The sequence below is a fragment of the Pelodiscus sinensis genome, chromosome 1, assembly GCF_052426305.1.
Source record: "Pelodiscus sinensis isolate ZL-2025 chromosome 1, ASM5242630v1, whole genome shotgun sequence".
NCBI lineage: Eukaryota > Metazoa > Chordata > Testudines > Trionychidae > Pelodiscus > Pelodiscus sinensis.
The window spans coordinates 100494405-100518767 of NC_143052.1; the positions used below are offsets into that span (position 1 = coordinate 100494405).

Here is a 24363-nt window from a genome sequence, read left to right on the forward strand (position 1 = left end):
CTTTTCTCTTTCTATGCAGTTAAATAAGAAGTTAAAAAATTACCTTCTTCAATAAATGGCCTGTTTTATTTTTCTATTTTAATGGTGAGAAATCTCTCTCTAATCAAAACTGACAGGCCAGACCAGGGGTCAGTAACCTTTCCAAAGTGGCGTGCCAAGATTTAACCCTCCTGCCTTGGGCTGTGCTCCTCTCCCAGGAAGAGGGGAGGGGCTCTCTCCACTGCGCACCCCACTTGGTCTCCTGTCCTGGGCTCCGCTCCGGCTTTTCCTGTGGGGAGGGGAGGAGCAGCACACGTACTTCCCCGCAAGTTGGATCCAGCATGGAGCCTCAGGGCTTCCCCCACCACAGGAAGCTGGCACTGGCTCCAATCTTGGCGGGGGAGGGGTGTAATGCTGAATTGCCAGGATGGGCTCCCCGTTGTGGGTGGGGAGAGGAAAGGAGAGCCTGTTCAATGCGCAAGCCACTGAAAATCATCTTGCGTGCCACTTATGGCATGTATGCTGTACGTTGCTGACCCGTGGGCCAGACTTTCACGTAAGCAGGGCATCCACAGAGCTCCGTGACTTCAGTTGGAGTTTATGAAAATGTATGAAAGTTAGACTATCGTGTTGCTATTTTCAGAGGCTTAATGAAATTAGATGCCCAAATTCCTTAGGCCCCTTGGAAAGTCTTAGCCTCATTCTTCAAACACGCTGTCTCATTTCTGGGGTTTGCAAGAACACTGTCTGCAGTCAGCATTGTAGTACATTGCTCATTTCTATGGTTGTTCAGAAGTTACTGCATTGTCTCCCTAGCCAACATCACTGAAAGAATTTGAAGCTGAATTTGCCCCAAGACAAAGGACCACTATTTATACTTACATGTGCTGCACTTCCATAGCATATGATGCCATCTCCTTCAAAGCCCTTTGGACACACACAGTCCCAGACACCAGATGACACAAACTGACACGTAGCCTTTAAAAAAGGAGGGAGAGAAGATTTAATCATTCCAAGAGTGGGGGATACCAGAGATGTTGCTTTAATATGTTTGCGCATAATACAAGGCAATGTTGAGAGACAGCAGAGTTAAAATAACTGAAAATCCCTTCCTCGAGGCCCTGATTCAGGAAAGTATCCCTATTCTGGAAAACAATTAAGCATGTTCTTAAGTCCCACTGGAATCAATAGGACTTAAATGCTTTCCTGAATTTAAGGGGCAAGGTGAGTGAGGTAATATCTTTTACTGAACCACCTTCTGTTGCTGAGAGACTCACTAACTGAAGTTAGTCCAATGAAAGACATTAGCTTTGTTTTCCTCCCCTTAGAAAGTTTTTATTCAGAGAATTAGACAAAAATTATTTACAATTTAGATAACTAGTCTCATACTACAAATGATGAATAGCTGAGAGAACAGTTAAGCCTGGTTTACACTAGACCAGGCAGGTCAACTTAAGGTACGCCATCCAGCTACACAAAATGCATAGGTGGATTCGACTTACCTTAAACTGAGCTGCCACAGTGTCTATGCTGTTGGGAGGCCAATATGAGCACATGCTCCCATCGGCTTCCCTTACTACTCTCAGAAAGAAGAGTATAGGATGCCCATGGGGGCTGCCCTCAGCATTTGATTTGGGGGTCTACACTAGATCTGCTACATCAAATGTTAGAAGATCGACCTCTGGAGGGTTGATCTTCTCCATAGAGTAAACATGCCCTTAATGAAAAACCCATAAGTTGTTAAACAATTGAGAATTACAAAATCATGCACAACAAAGCTGTTCACAGATAATTTGGAAACAGAAACGAAAGGCTAAATTGATCAAATAATGTATTTGTAATAAATAATCCAAACAGTTTTAATTAAAAAAAATCTCTTTATACAGCACAGCATATCACATCTTGAAGACTCCTACAAAGCCTGACTCAGCAGATGTTGCTGATTTGGAGAAAAGAAATTGTAGCTAAACACACTGGGGAAAAAAGGCCATAACAAATTTTAACTCTCTCATATCAAGTTCAATTTGCTTTTCTCAGAGAGATCGTGTAAATTGCATCATATCAAACTTAGCCACCTTAGATGAGCAGACCCTCCTGCCTGGAATTTGAACCTATGGCTCCTGAGAGTCCATGCGGTGTTAGTTCTGATCATGAGACTAAGCCAAGCCCTCTTTCCTCTAGTATCTTTGAATGGGGAATGTGATAACCCTGTGAATCCTGAACTAGCTAATGTATGTAAAGCTATGTTCTATGGGGTATGGATTCAGAGTATCAGAAGCAATTTACAGCAGCAGAGAAAATTTGTTTCTGTTTTTTCATGTTGATTTGCTGATATTAAAAAAACCCCAAACAACCAAAAATAAACCAAACCAACTCTCTATGTATGACAGAGCATGGAACTCAACTTCCCAGTCTTCTTAACAGATTAAATTGTAGGAGTCACACCCAGTTCTCACTCATCCTTCCGTCAGGGAAACTCTAATGAATCTTAGTGGGAAAACTGAATGGATGTCAGGGTTGATCTGAACATAGGTTGAGCCTCTCTCATCTTGGGACCTGACTGGTGCCAAACCAAAGAATTTGCCTAATCAGAGGAGGTTAATATTGCCTAGCAGCATTTCCAACACTTCCACTGCTTACTGGATTGTTAGAAAACATTTAGGAGTAAAATAGGATGTGTCTAAACTACATCCCTTTTTCGATAAAGGGATGTAAATTAGACATATTGAAATTGTAAATGAAGCTGGGATTTGAATTTCCTGTGCTTCATTAGCATAATGGCGACCGTGGCTTTTTTTTTGGAAATGCTGCTTTTCCCCCCCCAAAAAATCAACCCAAACCCACGGTCAAGATGGGGATTTTTCGACAGAAATGCCTCATTTGAAAAGATCCTGTAAACTTCATTTTTTGAGGAAGAGCGGCTTTTCGAAAAAGGGGGGGAGGGTTTGCCGAAAAAACCCACGTTCCGACATGTTTCAAAAGTGAGATCGGAAGAAGATATGCAAATTCCCGCAGAATTTGCATATCCTCTTTCGAAACTTCATTGTAGTCTAGCTGAGTCTTAAGAGCCAGGACTGGTGGCTGTAAACAAACTTTATGGGACCATGAGAAACTTGGCCACATCCATGATAAATGGACATCCTGCTAACTAAAATCATGCTGGACCACGGATGCTGCCAGACCAGAGAGTGCTGGACTAGAGAAGTTCAACTTGTATCAGCAATCACTTCTCCTGACACTAACAGACATTTTGGAGCACTTAATTCAGCTTTAAAAATCCAATCACATGACTCTGACACATTAGTTCTAGTGAGATTCCACTCATTTTAGACATCCATGGTAGAAATATTATTCACTTGATGCATACAGTAAAAGAAATGTAATTTGAATATTTTTTTCAGAGAATAATTAACTCACCAGATAATGGCACTTTCCATTTTGTTCCAAACAAGAGTTTATTGGTTCACATTCAATTCCATTCCCTCGAAATCCTTCCTTACATTCACAGTCATTCTATCATTTCAACAAAAACAAGGCAATAAGTAAAATGATTAAAACACTGCAAGTCTTCTAAATACTATGGATCAGATTTCCAGATGGTATTGTCCACAAAGCTTCATTGACTCGAGAGACATGACACCAATTACCCCAGCTGCAAATCTGTCCTTTTGTATTTTAAACCTATGAATGGGTGTGTGCTGAAATGCTCAACCTGCTGTTGCATGTCCAATGTTAATACCTGTAAGCGGATGCTCAACACATGGTGGAGCAGAGGCACGTGATCTTTTGACAGCATTCATGAGAAGGGAGTGGTTTCAGTGTGTCTCGCTTGGTTGTTTAAAAGAATTAGTGATTGAAAAACTGTACACATGAATGCTCTAGAAATATCTTACCAAGATAATTGGCATTCATGGTTTGTGGACAGATTTTTTTTAAATTCTTGAATAGTTGTAAATAACTAAAGAATAATGTACAGTCCCTTTCAATAGAGGATTAATATGGATGTGGGTTTTTTTCAGAAGACATGATTTAAAACAAAGAGAAGGGGAGTCACGTGGAATATAAGAACACAGGATTCAAAGGGATCTTGTGCATCATCAATTCCTGTCTTCTGCTATGGCAGTCAATCCCCTCATATGACCCCTTCGTAAATTTACCAAGATCCAACCGATAACCACTTAGTTTATTGCCTTTACTCTTATCAGATGTTGGGAGGCTGTTCCAGGTACTTCGAGTTGCATGGACGAGGGCACATAAAGGGAGTGGGAGAAGATGCAGATGGTAACAATTAGGAAGCAAACTTGGGCAGAACAGAATGAGTTACAGATTGTGCAGGAAAATATGAGCAAAACTTACCTGACCTGGCCCTATGTATATGCAGGTAGCATTGTCATGGCACCCTCCAAAATTTGGTAGCAGACAATTGTTGATCTCTGAGCAATCTCTTCCATTCCCACTCCATCCTGGCTGGCACACACAGTTGTGAGTTCCAAGGCCTGTTTTAATACATTCTGCCTGTAGGGGCATGTCAGAGTAAACAAATTTAATTGACACCATCCACCATCATAAAATGGACAGCTTGGAAAAAGACATGCTGGAGAGAGAGAGAGAGTTTTGGCTATGACACTAGAGAACCAAACCCTATTTTTTCGCCTTTAATATTTTAATAGATTTTTTTTTTAGTGCTGGTGAATAGTACTAGGCTTAGAGTCCTTGAGTTTGACAGCCCCTTTATCCACAGGAGGCAGTGGCTGGCAGTGAAATGTTTCCCCCTCAGTGCTGAGTAACTGTGTCTCAATTCTGACTTGGAGGAGAGGAGGGACCATCTTTAGAAGGTGTGAAGGTCTGGATTGACCAAGTCAAATCTTTGATGGTTGCACTAATGCAATCAGAAAAAATGCTAATTAATGCTAGCCAATGGGGGTGTTATTTTGAGGTTACCTGTGCACTACTAACTATAATGCAGCTAGCAACTTATTTCACATAGGCTTCCAAACAGTCATCTGATAATGAACTTGATCTGAGTTTAATCTGACAATTTAAACAATGGATTTTAAAAGAATTTTCACTACTTAATCCCTTGTGCTAGTTATGGGCTTTCTTGTGGTAGATGCTGATTTGCCATCTCTAAAGAGGGAAAAGATCCCTCGGTGCCAAAGGGAAGCTAACTTCATAATGGAATAGGAGGGCATAGAGGTGGAGAGAAATTTCTACTGCTTTGAAGGAATATTTTTTCTTTGTGTTATATTAAGTACGTCACAGAACTCTCTCAAAAAGCTGTGTGCTGTCCCTTTTTGGGCATGACTGCTGAAGTCATTGCAATATTCATAGCAAAGCAATTACGAAGGTAAGAATTTTAACCATGGGAAGGATTTGAATTTAGTTGGGAAATTCAGAATTTATGTATGCAAATGTATCTTCCTGGTATTCCTAGCTTTTCTTTAGATTTCCTCTAAACTAAGCAACCCATGCTGTAAGAAATCATATACTTACATTGGTATCACAACCACTTTGAATTAAACTAGCACAAGGATCTACTTCACTGCAGGTTGTTCCATCTCCCTCATATCCAGGTTTACAAACACAGCTATAAAAAAAGGTTTTTATTAAATCACTTTGCATTATAAGGCACTGGTAAAATTAGAACTGATTTTTGATACTATTTTTCCTATATCATATTGTCTAAATTTCAGGCTGATTAAAATAACAGTGTTGGATTAATTATGCAAGCCACTATAGTGTTAGTTTGTTTCCAGACATAGGATCATGTAATATAATGAAAATATATGGGAGCTAATTTGTATTTGGATATGAAATAGGAAATAAAACATATCCTGATTTTACCCTCTACCTAAATTATAGTCCCAATAAAAGAGTGAACTTAAAAGTTGGAGTAGAGTACAAACAAGAAAAGCCTTTTCCTTCAGTGGCATGGAAGATACACCATTTCTAGTATGTGCATGGTTAAGAGTGAACATCAGAAAAGCATACTGCCCAAACTTTGCAAAAGCACTGAAGTCCCAGTTTTAAAAGTGACTGGTATTTAGCTTGTTTCTTTGCAAATAAATGAATTTAGGACTTTGAGACATTTGGGCACTTTGAAAATGGTACGTAGGGCCTAAATGACTTTGATATTTTTTACTGTTCGCTTCTCCCTTCTGCAATTTTACAAGCTAAAACATATTGATCTTTAGATCTGAAAAATCTATGTATAATGTGTAAAAATGAGCACAGAACTCAGATTCAAACTGCTGAAGTTTAATCTCTGCTCTGCAGTTGACTCACTGTATGACTGTGAATAAGTCATGCTTCTGTTTCTCTCCCTATAAAATGAAAAGAATGTGCACATACCGCCTCCTGGTATTATAAAGGTAATATTTGTACAGTAGCGTGAAGTGTTACCTTGAAAAAGAAAATACCAATCCTATAGTTTGATTTCAAAAATGGCGACTGGCCGGGAAGATGCAAATCAAGCGTGGGACATTTAAATCCCGGGCTTGATTTGCAACTTTTAATGCCAACATTAGCCTCCCTAGTTCGAACTAGGGGGCTAGTGTAGACGTACTTACATCTAATCAATATTAGGGTAACTGACCTACCTCATGGCACCATCAGAAAGCTGACAATTTGCATGTGCATGACAGAATTGTACAAAAGACCCACAGGGAACTATCTGCTTATCACAGAGTTTCCCAGCATATCCACTTTTGCATGATCCAGCAAGGCAGATTCCATCACTGTCTATTCTGTTATCACACTTCCCATAAACACACAAACATTCTGAGGGGGGAAAAATAAAAATGTGAAATGAAACAATTGAAAAACAATTATCCCTATTCAACATTTCTTAAATATTTCATATTAGATCTTTCTAAACTCTAAACACCTGAAAAAAAATCTAAATAAAAAAAATCATTGTGGCATTCATTTATTTTTAAATATCGCCTTTAAGGGTGATGAGGCAGGATAGTCTTCATATTTTTATAGCACACTGAAATTTAAAGTTATCCATAGAAGCTGGTAAAACAGGCCCCAAACATCATGTCTTGGATTGAAAAGATTTAACGGGTTGCATTTAAAACAGATCAAACAAAATTATTAAACGTTCACAAACTGAGACTCTGATCCTGTCAGAATGGTATCCACATGCTTAACTTTATTGCTTTGTTGAACTGCTAGGAATGCAAAAAGATAAGCAAATATGTCTGAATTTTTCAGGATCACAGCTCAAAAAGATCTTTAATACTCTATTTTTTAAGAGGATCTGTGCTTCAACCTCTGCCCTCACATCATCTTATATGGAAGTCCTAGTGGCTTCTTAGGCTATTTCTACACTGGGATAAAAATACAATGGCTGTCCAGGTCAGCTGACTCAGGCTATAGGGCTAGAAATTGATGTGTAGACATTCAGGCTAAGACTGTTGAGCTTCAGCTCTATCCTGAACAGCAACACTGCAAGTGTCAGCCCCACAGGCTGAGCCTGAGTCAGCTGACCTTGGATAGCTGCATAATTGTTATTTCTGTGTGGATATAGCCTGAATCTTTAGGGGAAGGTGCTTTTTGCATATGGTAGTCAAAAAGCCATGGATAACTATATCACTTAGGCTGTGTCTACACTGGCACGATCTTGTGCAAAAGCGGCCACTCTTGTGCAAAAACTTGTTGCCTGTCTATACTGGCCACATGTTCTTGCGCAAGTAAACTGACATTCTAATGTATGAAATCAGGGCTTCTTGCGCCAGAAGTCTCCTGCTTTGGAATAAGCCCTTTTGCGCAACTATTGTTGCGCAAGAGGTCAGTGTAGATGGGCAACATGAATTTCTTGCACAAGAAAGCCCTATGGTTAAAATGGCCATCAGAGCTTTGTTGCGCAAGAGAGTGTCTACACGGGCAAGGATGCTCTTGCGCAAAAGCACATGCCAGTGTAGACGCTCTCTTGCACAACTACTTTAACGTAAGAACTCTTGTGCTAAAGAGTTTTTGCGCAAGATCACGCCAGTGTAGACGTAGCCTTACAGACACAAGATGATGAAAACTGTATGAAATCAGTTCAGCTCAAAGGCCTTCTACAGAGAGTATACCACTATTAGCTCGTATTGTAACACCAGTAACCTTTTAGAAGGCAATAGGTTAGCCGCCCAGTAGAGCAGGGTGCAGCTATACTTACGTCTATCACACCGAGGGCCAAATTTATTAGGGTCTGAACAGAACTGACAATGGGATCCTTGAAATCCATCAGTACAAATACAAGTTCCATTTCCTTTCATTCCATCCATACACTGCAACATAGAAGATACAGGATTTATATTAACACCAGTTGCCCTAGGGATGGAGCAGGCTTCGGCATTAGGCAGGCAGGATAAGGGATGCCCTGAAGGCAGGGTGATGGGATGGCTTCTGGAGTGGCCCAGTGGATAGGGCATTTGCCTGGGGAGCACACAGAGTGGCTGGCTCAAGTCCCATCTCCCGACCTGCCCACAGAGGTAGCCAGTGGGGGCACTAACACCAGCCACCCCAGGGATGGAGCAGGCCTTGGTCCCAGCAAGGCAGCATAGGGATGCCCTGGAGAGGCCCAGTGGATAGGTCACATATATAATGTTAATAAAACTCCCCCCCTTTTTTTACTCCTTAGGGGAAAAGTTGCATACTGACTTGGTCTTGTCTATACCATGTTAGTAACAGCATCCTCTTTAAATGCAAGAAGAACCTCAACATCGTGATAAAATATTTGTTTCTTGTGGAAATTTTCTCCCAGTGCTTGTTTCTTCCCTACTCCCGTAGCCCATAATTCCATTCTCTTTCTCAATTTTAAAGTTAAAATGATTACTTTTATTTGTAGTTTTTGCCTCACACAACCCTGGCCACGAGAGTGGGTCACTTAAAATCCAAACAAACCCAATGCAGTGTATTAAAACCACAGAATTGTATGTTTTAGAAAGCTGAGGGATTCCACCGTCTTTCCCCTTCTACATCAGGGCCTTTGACTCCCATACTGCCAACGAAAACTGTGTGCCTCTTGCAATACTATTCACATTTGTTAGTGCTAAGGAATGAAGAGACTCTAAACATTTCTCAACTCAGCCTGCCCCTACCCCCAAATGGAAGTGTAATATGCTGCTGGTTTCTCCATGTACCTGTCCATTTCCTGAGCAGGGTTTGGAAAAACCTCCTGGACACTGATTGCAGTCTGGCCCAGAGAAGCCATTGCAACACTTAGGCTCCTGTGAAGTAAAACACATACTACTGTATGGCATGCAAAATAACACTTTAGTTTTCCCAGCTGCAGGCTTGAGGGACAGACCAATCATTCAGGGCTAGACAGGTTTAGACAGTGCTATTTCAGCACAACTCAGCACTGTGGTTGAGCTAGAGCAACACTGTCCTAGCATCAATGTTCCTTCTAATTTTTTCTATCTGTGTGCAGAATACATTTTATGTGCACTGAGACATGTGCAGATTTGCAACCAGTCATAGAAATACATGCTGCTGGCTGTGGGCAGCTGTGGGCACTCTGCTAATCAGCTGGGTAGCACTTGAATCTCTCCTGTGTAGCCACCCAAGCACTCAGCTTACAAGGAACACTGCCTAGCATCAGCTGCAACCTGTCTCCCAAAGCTTCTTAGTGCATATAATGGGGCAAACCAGGCCCTGTGGCTAGAAAGGGCCATAGAGAAGTCCTCCAGGCCTTCTAGAGAGGCTGGGGAGGGGCAAGACCAGCCAATTGGGGGCCAGGAAAGACTACATGTGAGGCTACCGCACCCGAGTCAGTGCAGTTGCAGCCCAGACCTGGAAAGGAAGAGGTTGGGGTGGCTAGCTGGCTGGAAGAACCAGGGACAGCTCCTAGGGGAGAGCTGTTGAGAGACTGATGGACTTGAAGGAAACCCCTGAGCCAAGGGCAAAAGAGTTGACTCCTTCAGAGTGAGGCAACAAATAGTAGAAATGGCATAGAACTGAGAGCCACTCTACAGAGGGGACAAGAGTGGGCCACTGAGAGGTGTATCCCGGAATGGATTGTGATTTCACACTGGAGGGCTGAGTAGCCAAAAGGGCTGAAGACTGAGGCAGTGCAGGTACACGCACTCAGCCAAATGGGGCTGCTCGCAGGAGGCGAGTGCCACCACATTACAGTTCATGATGCAATGAACAAACTGTTACACACATGTAAGCTTGATGGCCATATGGAGAAGGGGCTCTGAAACAGACAACAGTCTGAGGTGCTGTACACCCAAACGGGGAGTGCTTGTACTCTGAAATCAGGGACTGCAATTCTGCTTGGCCCAGATACTGAGGTGTACATGTCTTATTTCCTCTTCACCTGCTTCACCACCAATGGGCACCCACATCAGGCCTAGCTATAACCTAGCTAAATAATTATTTTCTGTATAAAATTTTTTATTCAGGAAGGGGGTTGTTACGCTGATTCATGAATATAAAGGCATGGAATATGTGGTGGAGAGAGCTTATAGGTTTGGCTAATTCATTGGGAACCATGGGGCCAAAGGCCTCTCTTGGCTTAGAGATTTGCAGGCACCTAATATATATGATTAAATCCAGAAACCTAAATAGAAAGGAAAAAAAAAAAAAAAGAAACGTGGAAAATTAACATTACTGAATTGTGATTGACAATTTTGTAAGGACTAGACCTATGCACAGGAGGCAAAATGGAGTAAAATCCTTGCAAGTGTTTGGCGATTCACTGCCACTGAACAGCACATAAAGTCTTGGAAGAATAACATATACAGCTAGTGTTGCTAATTGTCAAACTGTGCAGTCATTTATAGAAGCGGCCATACAAATCAATGAAAAGTGTTTGGGTGGTGTTGAGTTTAACAAGAACGAAAACCTGAGTTATATAAGAAAGTTCTGAACAGAAACGTGTGGCAACTACAAAGCATAATCAGAAAAGCAGAGGGAAGAATCAGTAGCGGAGCTATGTGTCTGGTCGGTCCTTTAGCTCAAGAGCTATGATAAGGGAGACCTCTAGATGCTGCACACATTCAAAAGTAAAATTAGCAAAGGCCAACAGCAATATCTGGGCTGATTTCTATATGAAACTTGTGTAATTTCTTACCTTTATTGTTACATTGCAGTACCTGGCGCAGCCGGCTGTTGGATAGGACAGGGCTTCATAAACACATCGACGTCTTGAAAAAGCCTAGCACATGAACATATTTCTATGTAGATATTCAAGACTGCAATACAGGTTGAACCTCTCTGGTCTGACACCCTTGGGACCTGACTGGTGCCAAACTAGAGAATATGCCGAACCACAGGAAGTTAATATTGTCTAGCAGCATTACCAACACTTCTACTGATTACTGGGCTCTTCGAAGACATTTAGGGATAAATTAGAGCTAAATAACAGCACAAAACATTGAAAGCCAGGACTGGTGGCTGAAAACAAACTTTATGGGACCACAGGAAACTTGGCCACACCCATGATGAGACAACCTGGCTAACTAAAATCATGCCAAACCACGGATGTTGCAAGACCAGAAAGTGTCAGACTAGAGAGAGTCAACTGTATGACCAAAATGTTAGGGAATAATGTAATTGAAGAATAGAAAATTGTTTATTTTTTCTACTGATACTTAAAAGAATATTTTGAGTTTTATTATAACATGTATTTTCCTGATTTTTTAAAAAATCTGTGTTTGCATCTCTACTATATTGTGCATGGTCTAGAGTAGTGAATATAAGCAAATTCCGATCTATGCACGACACAATTTCTTGACAGCAGTATTTGAGTTTTGTACACAGAGAAAAAACACCACCAGAAATGATTAGTGCTTTTAAAGACAAAACAGATGAAGGTTTTCAACTGATTCCAAAGAATGTGTATGTTAATTATTATTACTATTATTGAGAATAGTAATGATCATATTTATTGTGGCAGTGTCTAAGGGACCAATCAATAGAGGGATCTCATTGTGCACACAGTAATAGAAGATCCCTGCCTCAAAAAGTTTCCAGTCTAATTTGACAAGACAGACGTAAAGTGGGGAAAGGGGAAGAATGCAGGGTGAACAACATGTTGACAGAAAATATCATGTTAGTTCCCTGATATTTTGAGGGGAATGGGTTTACTTTGGAAGGAATCAGCTAAGTGGGTGGGAAAGGAGGGATGAGAGGGACAGGGCTGGTGAGCAGAAAGCAATGGGAGCAGGAATGGATTGAAGCTGAATTTGAGAGACTGATGAAGAAAGAGGGTTAGAGCAAACAGCCAATCACCATAGGACAGAGAACAGCCAGTCAAAACTAAAGAGGTCACTGCTATGACTCCTGGCCCTACCAACCAGAGTCGCTGATAAGAAGGGAGATACCACATTGGTACTAGTGCTCTCAGGGTATGTGCACATGTCTACTGTGTGCAGTTTTTGGTCCATTCAATTGCTGTGCCTCATTTTATCCCTTTCCCCCTTATAGGGTGCCCACACTGCCATTGTGGCAATTCTTGTGTCCACACTGCCACTGAGTTCTTTCAACAGAAAGTCAAAAAAACTGAGGGGGTTTTCCAACGGTGGTAAACCTCTTCCTATAAGGAAGAAGACTTTTTCCGAAAAAGCTTTTTCAGAAAAAGGCGTGTGTGGATGCAGAAGATAGAGTTCTTTCAAAAGAAGAGGCCTCCAGGAAATAATACAGGTGCCTTGTTGGCCACTCTGTCCAGAGTAATCACAACTTAAATGCGAGAGAGCGCCCAGTCAATGTGGACACTATCTTTCGAAAAAGCAGACTGCTTTTTCATTGCGCTTTTGCTATGTGGACGTTCTCTTTCGAAATAAGCTTTTCCGGAAGATCTCTTTTAGAAAAGCTTCTTTCGAAATAAGCCTGCAGTCTAGATGTAGCCATAGCTATAGTTCCTGCTTGGGGAATTTCTGCTCCTAGTACCGGCTGCGTTCCTTGGTGCACCTTTCCCACCCAATCCCAAACTTTTCAACTCCTGTTGTGACATGGACAAGTGAAGGGTAAGTGTCAGCATATGTACTGCATGTGGCATTGGCTCTTTGGAGAGAAGCAAAGCATTATGTTTGTGGCCGAGTTGCTCAAGTACAGCAGTGATGGCTACTTGTACAAAACTTTGAGGCTGCTAACTCCCAGTAAGATGAATATTACTGTTTTCCCAAAATGCCCAGTAGAAGAACTTAGTTATTGTTTGTATAAAATAAATTCTTTAAACAATATTATAAACTTTTTGGCAATATCTATATAGGAAGTTTACTTACTATAGGCTTTGAGTTCCCTGGGCAAGCGCTTCTGTAGAAAATGGAACATTTTACACAGGTTCCCTGAATGGAGACAGTACAAAAATCACATTTTAGGAAGGCTACAGTGATCTCTGATAAACTTAATTCAGTTATGCCAAGAATCACAGAACTAAGCAATAGCACCAGAACTGGGAATTCTGCCTCATCAAATCTCTAATAAACATTAATTTTATCTTTTTATGCTTCCACCTGCCTCCTTTTCCCATCTTCTTGACCTTTTCCAATTCCTTCCCTTCCTGAATGCTTTTGCTTTATCACCCTTTTCTTATCACCTTTTAGCTCACTATCACACATGGTCAATTTAGGGCTGCGTGACAATGACAGAGACAAAAAAGCTACAGCAGTAATGAGATGATTTAGAATTAACTGCCAGGTTTAAAGATGAGCAGTCATAAAAACTCAACATCTAATAGTTAAGGAAGCTGTGTGAATATCTGAGTTTTTGCTTCGCTGACCAAACCCATACAAGTATTTAATAATAAACACATTTTGGGTTGACCTAAAACAATGGTTTAAACATTGTCGAGGAACCAGAAAAATCTAAAATATTTTGTTCTTGAGGTTTTCTGACTTTTCGAAAATTAAAAATGAAGTGAAATTCAAAACTAAAGGTCATTTCAAATTGAAGAACAAACTTTTTTTGAAAAATGTAGAAATGTTTATAGCCCTTTAAAATGTTTTTAAATCAAAATAGCTTAGCAAATTGTTATACAAATTCATCAAATGTTTCAGTGGATACTGAATCTTCACTTTTTATTGAAAATTTCATCCAAAAATGTTCAACCAGCTTTAATTGGTCTTGTTGAGGATATAGAGTTTGTCAAAGTTTGAAAATGGTTCTCCAGTTCCTGCTTGGATTAGACTTCTCACCACTGATGATGTTTCCTCCCCATCCCCAGTCTCAGAAGGAAATTGGAATAATCTGAGTGATTGACAAAGATGTTTCATGATTTCCATAATGTTTAAGAGCCTGATCTGCAGTATTTATGTCCACAGATTTTTCATGGGAGACTGTGGGAATTTTATTTGTGAAAGAACTGAGAATCAAGCCTTAGACTGTTCCATGTTTTGGATTTCCACATCTCCGATGTTCTACAATGTACACAGGATCAGATATATAAAGGTATTCAGGCACTTCAAGATGCAGATAGGTGTCTAGTAGGAACTTTTGAAAACAATCACATGTGATTTAGATCCCCAATACACTGAGAATCAATGGGATTTAGGCACCCTATCTGTTTAGGAGTTTCTGAAAATCTCATTAATCCCTTATCTTTGTAAATCTGGCCCACAGTTATTTGGAATATACAATTCTTTCTAATGGTTCCAATATTTCCACTATTCATTGTCACACAAGTCACTTAATTACTCACTTTCCTGGATAGGGATTTGTCTTTGTTACAGGCCCAGACTTGGCTAACATGTCCTCCCTTGATGCTGACAATGCTGTTGATTTGCACAACCTACATGCTTTCTGAAATGCATGAAGTAACACTTCCATGGTTCATTTTGGCTCTTATATTAAAGTATTCCAGTTAGTGACTAGAATAGCACTGGAAGGTCACTGTGGGTTATTTGAATACTTTGAAGCCTGGAATACTTACTAGAAGCGTGACTCATGATATTGTTCTAGAACTGGACGATTTGTTTTTTGTAAATACAGATTTGGGTTGAACAAAACATTTCAGGAATTAACGTTAGCTTTGGCAAATTATTTCAGGCAGGAAACAAACAAATAGAAATGCTGAAAGTGTAAATTTTTCATGTAAACATTTTTTAAATGAAGAGTTTCTCTTTTCACTTTGAATTTTACCAGATTTTCTTTTAGAAAAAGGTTAAACGACTTCATTTTGGCGTGAACAAAACATGTTGCTTGACCCCAAACAACTTTTATATGTATTTTTCTGTTTGACTTCTGGATAGAAACATTTCAACAGGTCTAATGTTACTATTATGCATGTGTTTTGTTGCTATGGTTTTGAGTTCTTATACATCTAATAATACATCTACATTATAGTGCTTTTCATCCATATATTTCATAGCACCGTATAAAGCATTATTCTTGTTTGTCAGATAGAGAAGCTAAGGTACAGAGAGATTAAGTTACGCAAGTCAATGGTAGACCAGAGTACAGAACCCAGGTATTCTGGTACCCAGTCCAAAATGCAAATATCTGCTGTGACAAAAGGTCAGCAGCTTTACATTGGGTTACTTATTTGTAACACAGAAAACATAGTCATTCAGATCTCCATCTTTAAAATGCCTATCATTTTTGCAAGCTATGTTAATCAATGCAGGAAATGAGTCCTACTCAATTGAAAAGGTTTCTTTTAAAGAACTTGAAATACTAATGTATTTTAGGTATTGCTCAATTTCCTTGCCAGGAACTGTTGTGTGGCATTGCACCTGGTTTATGATTCTGCTATACACAGGCCACTTAGTTATCATCATCTCTTGTTTTATTTAATTAAAAATGGATGTTGTTGAATTCAGCTGAGGTTTGGTTTCAGATTATGTTCTTAGATTTTCATTGTTTTGCAATATTCTTCTGTTACTATATTGTATCACTGAGTCAGAAATGTCTTTGGCCCAGATATGTACTTGAGTGTGATCCAAGAATAGATGATCGGACCAACGCTTTCATCAGACAAACAGCTTTACCTGTCAATCATTCTTCTATTGCCAAAGCCCTATAATATGCTACTCAAATGGAGTTTGTTGTGGGAAACTCAATTATTCAAAATACGTACGTTTGGTGTTTCCTAAGCTGAAGAAATAAGGTGCAAAATGGAGCACAGTCAAGTCCATCTTTTGTATTTACTTAACTGTGTTTTCTTCATGCTTCATAAAAAGAAAATGATTGATCTTAAATAGTTACCATGGGAACTGGAAGTGGCCACATACTGGTATAAGCACAAGTGGAACTCTGAGAGGGAGATGGTTTGGCTGGAAAGATAACTCATTTTAAAGGATCACTATAGAAACTGAATGAGAATACAAGGTGAGATGGGATGCGCTCATGCGAGGTTCTATCTAGCAACTGTGCAGTTTGCATGCTATATTCTCTTCAAGGCTTTGTATAGTGTCCAAAATATTACCATACATTTTTCTGATTTCTCTGATATTGCATTAAAGAGAACATTAAAATACCATGCACACAGGGCATAGTGGCTACTGTCATAAGCCTTGTTGTACTGGCTTTCCTTACCATTTTAATTTCATTCCTTTCCCCATCACATCTGTGTGGTAGAATAGGAACAATGGAGGGAGGAACAAGAACACCTGCAAGAGTGTATATTCGACCATTTTTGGCAGCAATATCTGTTTCTTCTGTTTCTTCACCATTCACCAAGATTTGTCCCTGCAGAATAAAAAAATTGAAATTATCCTTGAAAACTGCTTCCCCACTGTCTCAGAATGTTCTTGTATTGTTATTTTTAGTCACAAAATGGTTTAGCTCCTGATGCAGTTAATTGGCATCCCCTATCTTTCACATCCCAAAGGCAAATGTGTACAGGCATTTCACCTCTTCCTTTATATCTGGTCCACAAACGTAATAGCAACATCTGAGCATAAATAATTAATACTCTCCACTCTCTTGAAGTAAGAGTCTAATCAATTTCCACTGAAATCAGTGGGAGTCTTCCCATTGACTTCAGTAGGTATTGGGCTGGGTCCATAGTGTCATCGCAGTTTTACAGGTGGGAGGAAAATGAAAGAGAGAGATTGTGATATGGTCATAGGGATTCAGTGAAAGAACCAAAGCTGGAAGTAATTCTGTCCATGCTCCTTGGCACCTGAACAGCTCTCTGTTATTCTGCTTTAGTAAATTAATTATATAGATCTAATTTTCATTGATAACACACAATTTTGCCTAATTCACGTGAACAATGCAAGAAAATATGATATATTAATTAGCTTGATTTAATAAATGTCCCCACAGTATTGTTAAAAAAAATTGCACACCAAAAGCATTTTCAAGAGACTAATTTATAGTTTGCTGACTAAAAGTCTGTATCCTGAGCTAAGAATATGAAACAGCACTATTTTTTTAAAGCAAGTTAGAGATTAGACATTTATGTAAGTTTTATTTTTATTTTGTTTCCACTTATGTTCATGAGTAAACATGAGTAAACACCAGTTGAAATTGATGAGAATTTGCCTGGTGAATACCAAGTAAAAACTAAGGGCACGTCTACACAGTAGGGCTAAAGGTAAAATAAGCTATGCAACTTGAGCTATGTCAATTGTGTAGTTTAACTTGAAATAGCTTATTTCAGCTTTTGGTGCTGTCTACACAGCAGAAAGTCCAAGGTAGAGCACTCTTCCTCTGACTTCCCTTACTCCTCTCTGGGAGCAGCATAACAATCTTGCGCAAAATGGTTTTTTTGCGCAAAATGGAAGCAGCCACACTGCTTCTTTTTGTGCAGAAACCCTTTGTGCAAAAAGAAACAGCAGAAAATATGCTAATGATATTGCAATTTATGCTAACAAGGAACTCATTAGCATATTTTCTGACGCAAAAACCCGCAGTGTAGACAAAGCCTAGGAGGTTCTGCTGGGATAGCTATACTGGTATATCTGTATTGGCAAAGCCTTTCCAGTGTAGACAAGCCTGAGACTCAACAATTTGTCACTTGCTCCTAAAGTAAATGGATAAGTGTATCAGAGAGAAAAGATCACAAGTAAAAAGTTAACTTCTCTTCAACTTACATTGCTGGTTGTGTTAAAATAGATGAACTGTCTGGCCATGGTCTTGACATGCTCTATGGAGATGAGGCTAGCAACCTCCAACTGCAGTGAGTAAAAGTGATGAAAATGAACAAAGGAATGTGTGGTAAGGCTTTTGAGCCTACTGTCATACATTCGATCAGAAACAGATTATTAACAAAATTACAAGACATTATGAAAGTGCATCATGAAAAAAGGGGATGTAATCCTGCTGGGGGCTGCTCTGGTGCAGTCCAGTATCAAGGGACTCCAATCTGGGACACTATGGCTATGTCTACACTGGTGGGTTATTGCGCAAGAATGGCTGTTCTTGTGCAAGAACCCACAGAGCATCCACACTGCCTGCCCGCTCTTGTGCAAGAAGATTTACAGTACGGCGTTGGAAGACAGGGCTTCTTGCGCAAGAGCTATGCTCTTTTCTAACAAGTGTAAGCCCTCTTGCGCAAAAGGGCAGTGTGGACGCGGGGCAGGGGTTTCTTGTGCAAGAAAGCCCTATACCTAAAATGGCCATCATCAGAGCTTTCTCGCATAAGAGAGTGTCCACACTGCCATGGATGCTCTTCTGCAAAAGCACATGGCAGTGTGGATATGTTCTTGTGCAAGAGTTCTTGCACAAGAACCCTTGTGCAAGATGTTCTTGCGCAAGAACCTGCCAGTGTAGACATAGCCTCTATGTGGCCTTTATCAGGCTTATTAAGACTCTCCTCTCTAGGTTGGTACAGAGGCAGCATGGGACTCTGTTCTTCTGTTTCGATTCTGGTAGGAAAAAAACGAAAAACCAGGGAACTTGTTTAGATACAGTAAACCCTTGCCATTCACAGTGGCTGTGTTCCTGGCACCATTGTGAATGGAAAAATTCGCAAATACTGGGAGCCATGGCTCTTGGCCCCTGCGGTGAGCTCTGTGTAGCTTGTGAACTCACCACAGGGGCTGGGAGCAGCAGTAAGTTCCTCACAACTCCTGGCCCTTGTGGGGCTTCTGAACTCACCTGAGCTCCCAGCCTGGGAAGGGATGGGAGACACCCTTGAATCTACAAATCATGAGAGTCTCCAATATTGACAAACCCTCTTCTCCCAGTTTAAACCAGCAGGTGTCAATCTTAATAGCATGAGTTCAGAGTCAGATGTGCTTGTTTGAGTGACATAGATATGTTTAAGAACCTGATCTGCATTATCATCTCATATATCAGTAGTTTAGCAAGTTCCAGTTGCAAGGCGTGATCCTGTATTCACTTGGATTATATCTTAATAGCAAAAAAGATGTATTTAGATAAAAATGTATTTTGATTTAAAATCCTGGCATAGACAAGGCACAATTTTTACCTTGATGTAGCTAGTTGAGGTTAATGTTGTGCACACTCTCTGGGGTTGATAATAACTAGCTACATCTAATTAAAAACTATAGTACCATATCTCCATTAGGAGTTTACACTGGGGCTACGTCTAGACTACATACCTCTGTCAGTAGAGGGATGTAAATGAAGCACTTTGAAAGTGCAAATGAAGCTTGGATTTAAATATCCCATGCTTAATTTGCATAATCACATAATGGCGCTCTTTTGAAAAAGCCCTATTTCGAAATTGAAACCGCAGTCTAGAAACGGGGCATTTTTTCGAAAGATCCTGTAAGCCTTCTAAAGAGCCACGTCTAGACTGCGGTTTCAATTTCGAAATAGGGCTTTTTCAAAAGAGCGCCATTATGTGATTATGCAAATTAAGCATGGGATATTTAAATCCAAGCTTCATTTGCACTTTCAAAGTGCTTCATTTACATTCCTCTGCCAACAGAGGGATGTAGTCCAGACACACCCTGAGTGGGGAGTTTCTATGTTTAAAAAAAAAAAAAAAAAAAAAAAAGGGCCTGTTTTGCAGTGAAAACAGTCCTACCCCTGTGCTACCCTGTTGAATAACAACAAATGGAAACTGTGTTTTAAAAAAAGCCTTTGCTTTCAACAATGCAGAATGTTTGAAATCACACTGCATGGGCAGAATGCAGGTTCCCTGGAATAACTCAAACAGCCACAGGACAGACAATAGACTAGCAGTTTCACTAACCTGTGCATAAGAAACAATGTGGTATCGAATGAGCTCCAGACGTTTCCAGGCACCCTGCACAAATTTCCAAAGGACTTTTTTTAATCCAATGCAGATAGAACAAAACTCATGTGCTTTAAGACAACACGAATATGTATTTATAAGAATCAGTATTTACATTATCTGAAGAGTTATACCTCTGTAGAAAGCAGATAATCCAGTGCTCCATCTTTCATGTTATCCAAAGCATTGTTGTTTGGAACAAAGATTGTGTAGGGTCCACCATCCTGTTCCAAGACCAGTCCCAGGATAGTTTTCTGTTTTTATTAAAAAAAAAAAAAAAAAAAATTACATACTAGCTGTGCTGTGCATTTAAAATTAGCTTTATATAATTCCCCTTCTGTGGTCTTACCTCTAACATGGATCTAAATCGGCTGTATTTTCTATTGTCTTGAATCACTTTCATTATGGTCTCCTAAAAATGTATATGTAATTGTTATGTTACAATATTGTTACATTAGAAAGGAAATAACTAATGCATTTAAGTATCAGAGGGGTAGCCGTGTTAGTCTGAATCTGCAAAAGTGGTGAGGAGTCCTGTGGCACCTTCTAGACTTACCGAAGTGTTGGAGCATAAGCTTTAGTGGGCAAAGACCCACTTCATCTGACGCATCTGACGAAGTGGGTCTTTTCCCATGAAAGCTTATGCTCCAACACTTCGGTTAGTCTAGAAGGTGCCACAGGACTCCTCACCGCTAATGCATTTAAGATTTATTTGTTACAGGATCTTAACTGTTCTATCAATAGTAAAATATACTGTCATGCTCATAAATCCTTGTTTACTTGAATTATTGAATGAATCTCGATCATTAAAGACCTGGTTATATTGATTATTTTTGTTTATTATGTGTACTGCTGTCAGACTTAGACCCACTGACTGAGATCAGAGCCCCATTATAATAGGCACTGTATTTTCCCATAGTAAGAGATGGCCCTACCCAGAAAAATTTACATTCCAAGTTCACAAGACACACAGATGATGGTAGTATTGAAGGATTATTATCTGTATTTCCCAGTGAGACAGTGAAGTACAGAAAAATTATGGTCTTGCCCATGGTCACACTGCAACAGGTGTCTCGAGAAGGTATCTGAGGTTGGGCACTGAAAAATTAAGACATCTAAAATTAGTGGTCATTTTTCAAAGTCGTGGCCTTCAGTATTTTGGTTGCTGGTTGAATGTAACGCACATCAGGAGCTATGTCAAAGTCACTACCATCTAATGCAGGGCTACTCAACACGTGGCCCATGGGCCGCATGTAGCTCACGGTCTATTTGTTTGCGGCCTGTGGTGCGGCTAGGGTTTACACGGGGCTCAACACAAGGCCTGAGGGTGGGAGTCAAAACAAAAAAGTAGTCAATATAATGGACTTCTGTTGATATGCGTTTTAGTAGTTAAATTCCTGAACTGTCATTGCTCATTAAAAGTGGGTGGAAATCCAGTAAATATTACATTATATTAATATCAGCAGAGCTGTCTTAAATGGGGCCTGTGTGTTGTGTAGTCTTGCCATAATCTTTGTATTCAAACCCATCGGTGTGAAAGATGTTGTTTACTTATATTTGCATATGTAATTGCATGTATATGCAACCACACTTGAGTTGTGGTGCTGTATCATTGTGGCCCCCAGGGTTTCCAAAGTTGAGTAGCCCGGATCTAATGACTGTTCTGTAACATGAGTGGATTGATGGGTTTAGTCCAGTTCCAGTGAACAGATGGTCATTGCAACTGACCCCTTTCATTGACTCTCTCAACAGAGAAGTAAATATCTGAATGGAATGAAAACTACATCGCTACCTTCTTTTGGATGGTGTCCCTGCAAGTTAGGATTAAGGCATTTTGGCAGGTCGAATGAGGAAACTTGTACGGCTGCTCTCCATCGGGCATTTTTCATGAGCACAAATATATTTAAAAGTAATATTAAAAGTCTCATTGACACTTGCATATGAGCATGAGACCTCACCTCTTTACTGCTCCCAAATGTTGGTGCCACATTGTCCATAGCTTTGTCAATAATGTGCAAAATTCCGTTGGAAGCAATTATATCCCCCTGTAACAGTTTTCCTTTCTTCTTACTTCCCTGAATCCTAATTTTTATTTGATTGTCCTAAAACAAGAGAGAGAATAGGTTCTAAATCCTTTTTGTTGGAGCTGTTGCATTTCTGTGAGGAGTCTGATTTGCAAACAGCATATATCTTTCAGGGCCATCACCTGAAATTTAATCTATTGGGTGTTAGGCCCTGCCTCACAGCTCATGAAAGGAAATGGAAAGATTCCCAGAGACTTCAGAGGACTTTGGAGATGGACCATATTGCTTGGTTACAGGACGGCAAAGTTCAGAAGAGAAGCAAGGATGGTAAAGAGCATTAGCTTAATGGTGAGGAGAAGGATTTAGGTTTGAACTAATACAACTCTGACAGACACTAATGAAAATCTGTCAGGAAACCATTTAAAATGTGATTGCAGCTAATGGATAAATTCCAACAGTCTTGAGGGAATACAAACCATTTCCTTATATTATATATATTTAAAACAACAAAATGTTGCTGATCATGCTTTGTACTGACATCTGCCGGAAACCTCATAGCTTCAGACTGCATTTATGCTTTCCTGGTTTAAATGGAATAATTGTTGAAAATAAAAAACAAGTCAGATCTCTTTTCTTAGGTCTGGTTTGCACTAGAAAATTAGATCAGCATAACTGTATCATTTAGGGCAGCACAAAAATCCATCTCCCATCCTGACCAGTGTATTTAAGATGACTTAAGTGTCCCTGTGTTGAACAGAACTAGACTGACAAAATAATTTTTCCATTACCCTAGCTATTACTTCTCAGGGAGATGACTTACCTATGCTGACAAGAGAAACCCTTGTGTCAGCACAGGTAGGGGCTACAGTGATGCGCTACAGCTGTGCAGTGCAGTTGTGCAGCTGTAGCAGGTCAAGTATAGAAATACCCTTAGATGCTGCTGATCTGCTAAAAGAAATAAGGAGAGCTGGATTTCAATCATTATAAAGGCTTAAGAGATCAAGAGAAATTTGTTTGGCTAAGAACATTACCTGCTGTTAAAGAGCATTTTAAAATGTAGTACACATACATACAGAAATCATTCATAATGAAACTCCAAATGTGCATCACTGAAGTTACACCAGACTGCACTTTATCCCACCTTTTCACAATCTGCTTGCCATATTGATTGTGTTTATCTTGATGACTTATTTGGAATATGTCTTTCAAAAGGGTGACCAAACTGTGGTTCAATGGACCACAAGTCTCTGTAATTCTGCTGTGATTGCTCTTCTCCATACAGAGGTACCAGGCCCTTTCTACAGTCTTGTGTCTCCATCTGAGTGGCCTCCACTCTATTTTCCTTACTACAGGCAGTCCCCGGGTTACGTACAAGATAGGGACTGTAGGTTTGTTCTTAAGTTGAATCTGTATGTAAGTCGGAACTGGTACATATTGTAGGGGAAACTCTAGCCAAACATTTCTCCAGACCTCAGTTTTATTCTCCCACACCTCACTTCCCTCAGTCCTTTATTCTCAAGCTGAGGTGTCTGCTGAGAAAAGCCGCTCCACGTCTCCCTGGTCTGCTGGGGGCGGCTCTTGCTTCGCGTCTCCCTGGTCTGCTGGGGGGAAGCAGCTAGTGCGGGGTTGCCTCACCCTGTTTGTAAGTAGGGATCCGATGTAAGTCGGATCCATGTTACCCAGGGACTGCCTGTATTTATTTAGATTCCAGGATTGTGCCCATCACTGTGGTGAAGGGGAGCATGCTGGCCACATCTCTGTTTACAAGGATTTTATTTTAGAGAACATCTTTTCTTTGTTATGCTAGAACTCTAAGGGTGAATTTCCTGCCTTTGCCAACATCAGTGGGAGCATTGCTATTGACTTTAGTGGGGCTAGGACTTTACCTTAGCCCTCTGCAATGTTTGGAATCTGGCTGTTGTACTGGACTGCATTTCCTAGACAGAAATCTAAATGTACCCTGCCATCTCAGATTGAATGGGACTATCATTCTCCTTGTTAAAGTAAAAGACATATGAAGTCTCCTGCTGGTACTACTGCCATAGCAAAATCCAGACATGCTCTTACCTTATCACCTCTTAATATCTCCCCGGGCTTTCCAGTCAAGGTATAAATTGTGTCTGTGTTATTCAAGCTATTGGTATTCAGCTGACCAGCAATTATATGGAGTTTTACAAAGTACTGGGCATTCTCCTTATTGCTTAGGAGGTCCTTTATCTAGAAGAGCAGAGAGACAGTGATTTCTGGTTTTATATATTACAGACTTCA

The 24363-nt window shown here is 40.1% G+C and overlaps 1 protein-coding gene across 3 annotated transcripts in view; it reads right to left on the reverse strand.

Moving 5' to 3' along the window:
• The window catches only part of STAB2 (stabilin 2), a 142023-nt gene that overhangs the window by 81068 nt on the left and 36592 nt on the right, over window positions 1-24363 (reverse strand). For all 3 annotated transcript variants that reach the window (XM_075938882.2, XM_075938875.2, XM_089781718.1), the window contains 16 exons: window positions 24163-24312; window positions 22030-22173; window positions 20421-20483; window positions 20206-20325; window positions 20030-20083; window positions 17958-18038; window positions 16453-16605; window positions 13203-13265; window positions 11051-11134; window positions 9114-9200; window positions 8147-8258; window positions 6579-6759; window positions 5473-5566; window positions 4336-4494; window positions 3397-3492; window positions 862-957 (listed from right to left, as the gene is read on the reverse strand). In XM_075938882.2, coding sequence (XP_075794997.2) covers window positions 862-957; window positions 3397-3492; window positions 4336-4494; window positions 5473-5566; window positions 6579-6759; window positions 8147-8258; window positions 9114-9200; window positions 11051-11134; window positions 13203-13265; window positions 16453-16605; window positions 17958-18038; window positions 20030-20083; window positions 20206-20325; window positions 20421-20483; window positions 22030-22173; window positions 24163-24312 — 1737 coding nt within the window. The remainder of the gene's footprint in view (window positions 1-861; window positions 958-3396; window positions 3493-4335; window positions 4495-5472; window positions 5567-6578; window positions 6760-8146; window positions 8259-9113; window positions 9201-11050; window positions 11135-13202; window positions 13266-16452; window positions 16606-17957; window positions 18039-20029; window positions 20084-20205; window positions 20326-20420; window positions 20484-22029; window positions 22174-24162; window positions 24313-24363) is intronic.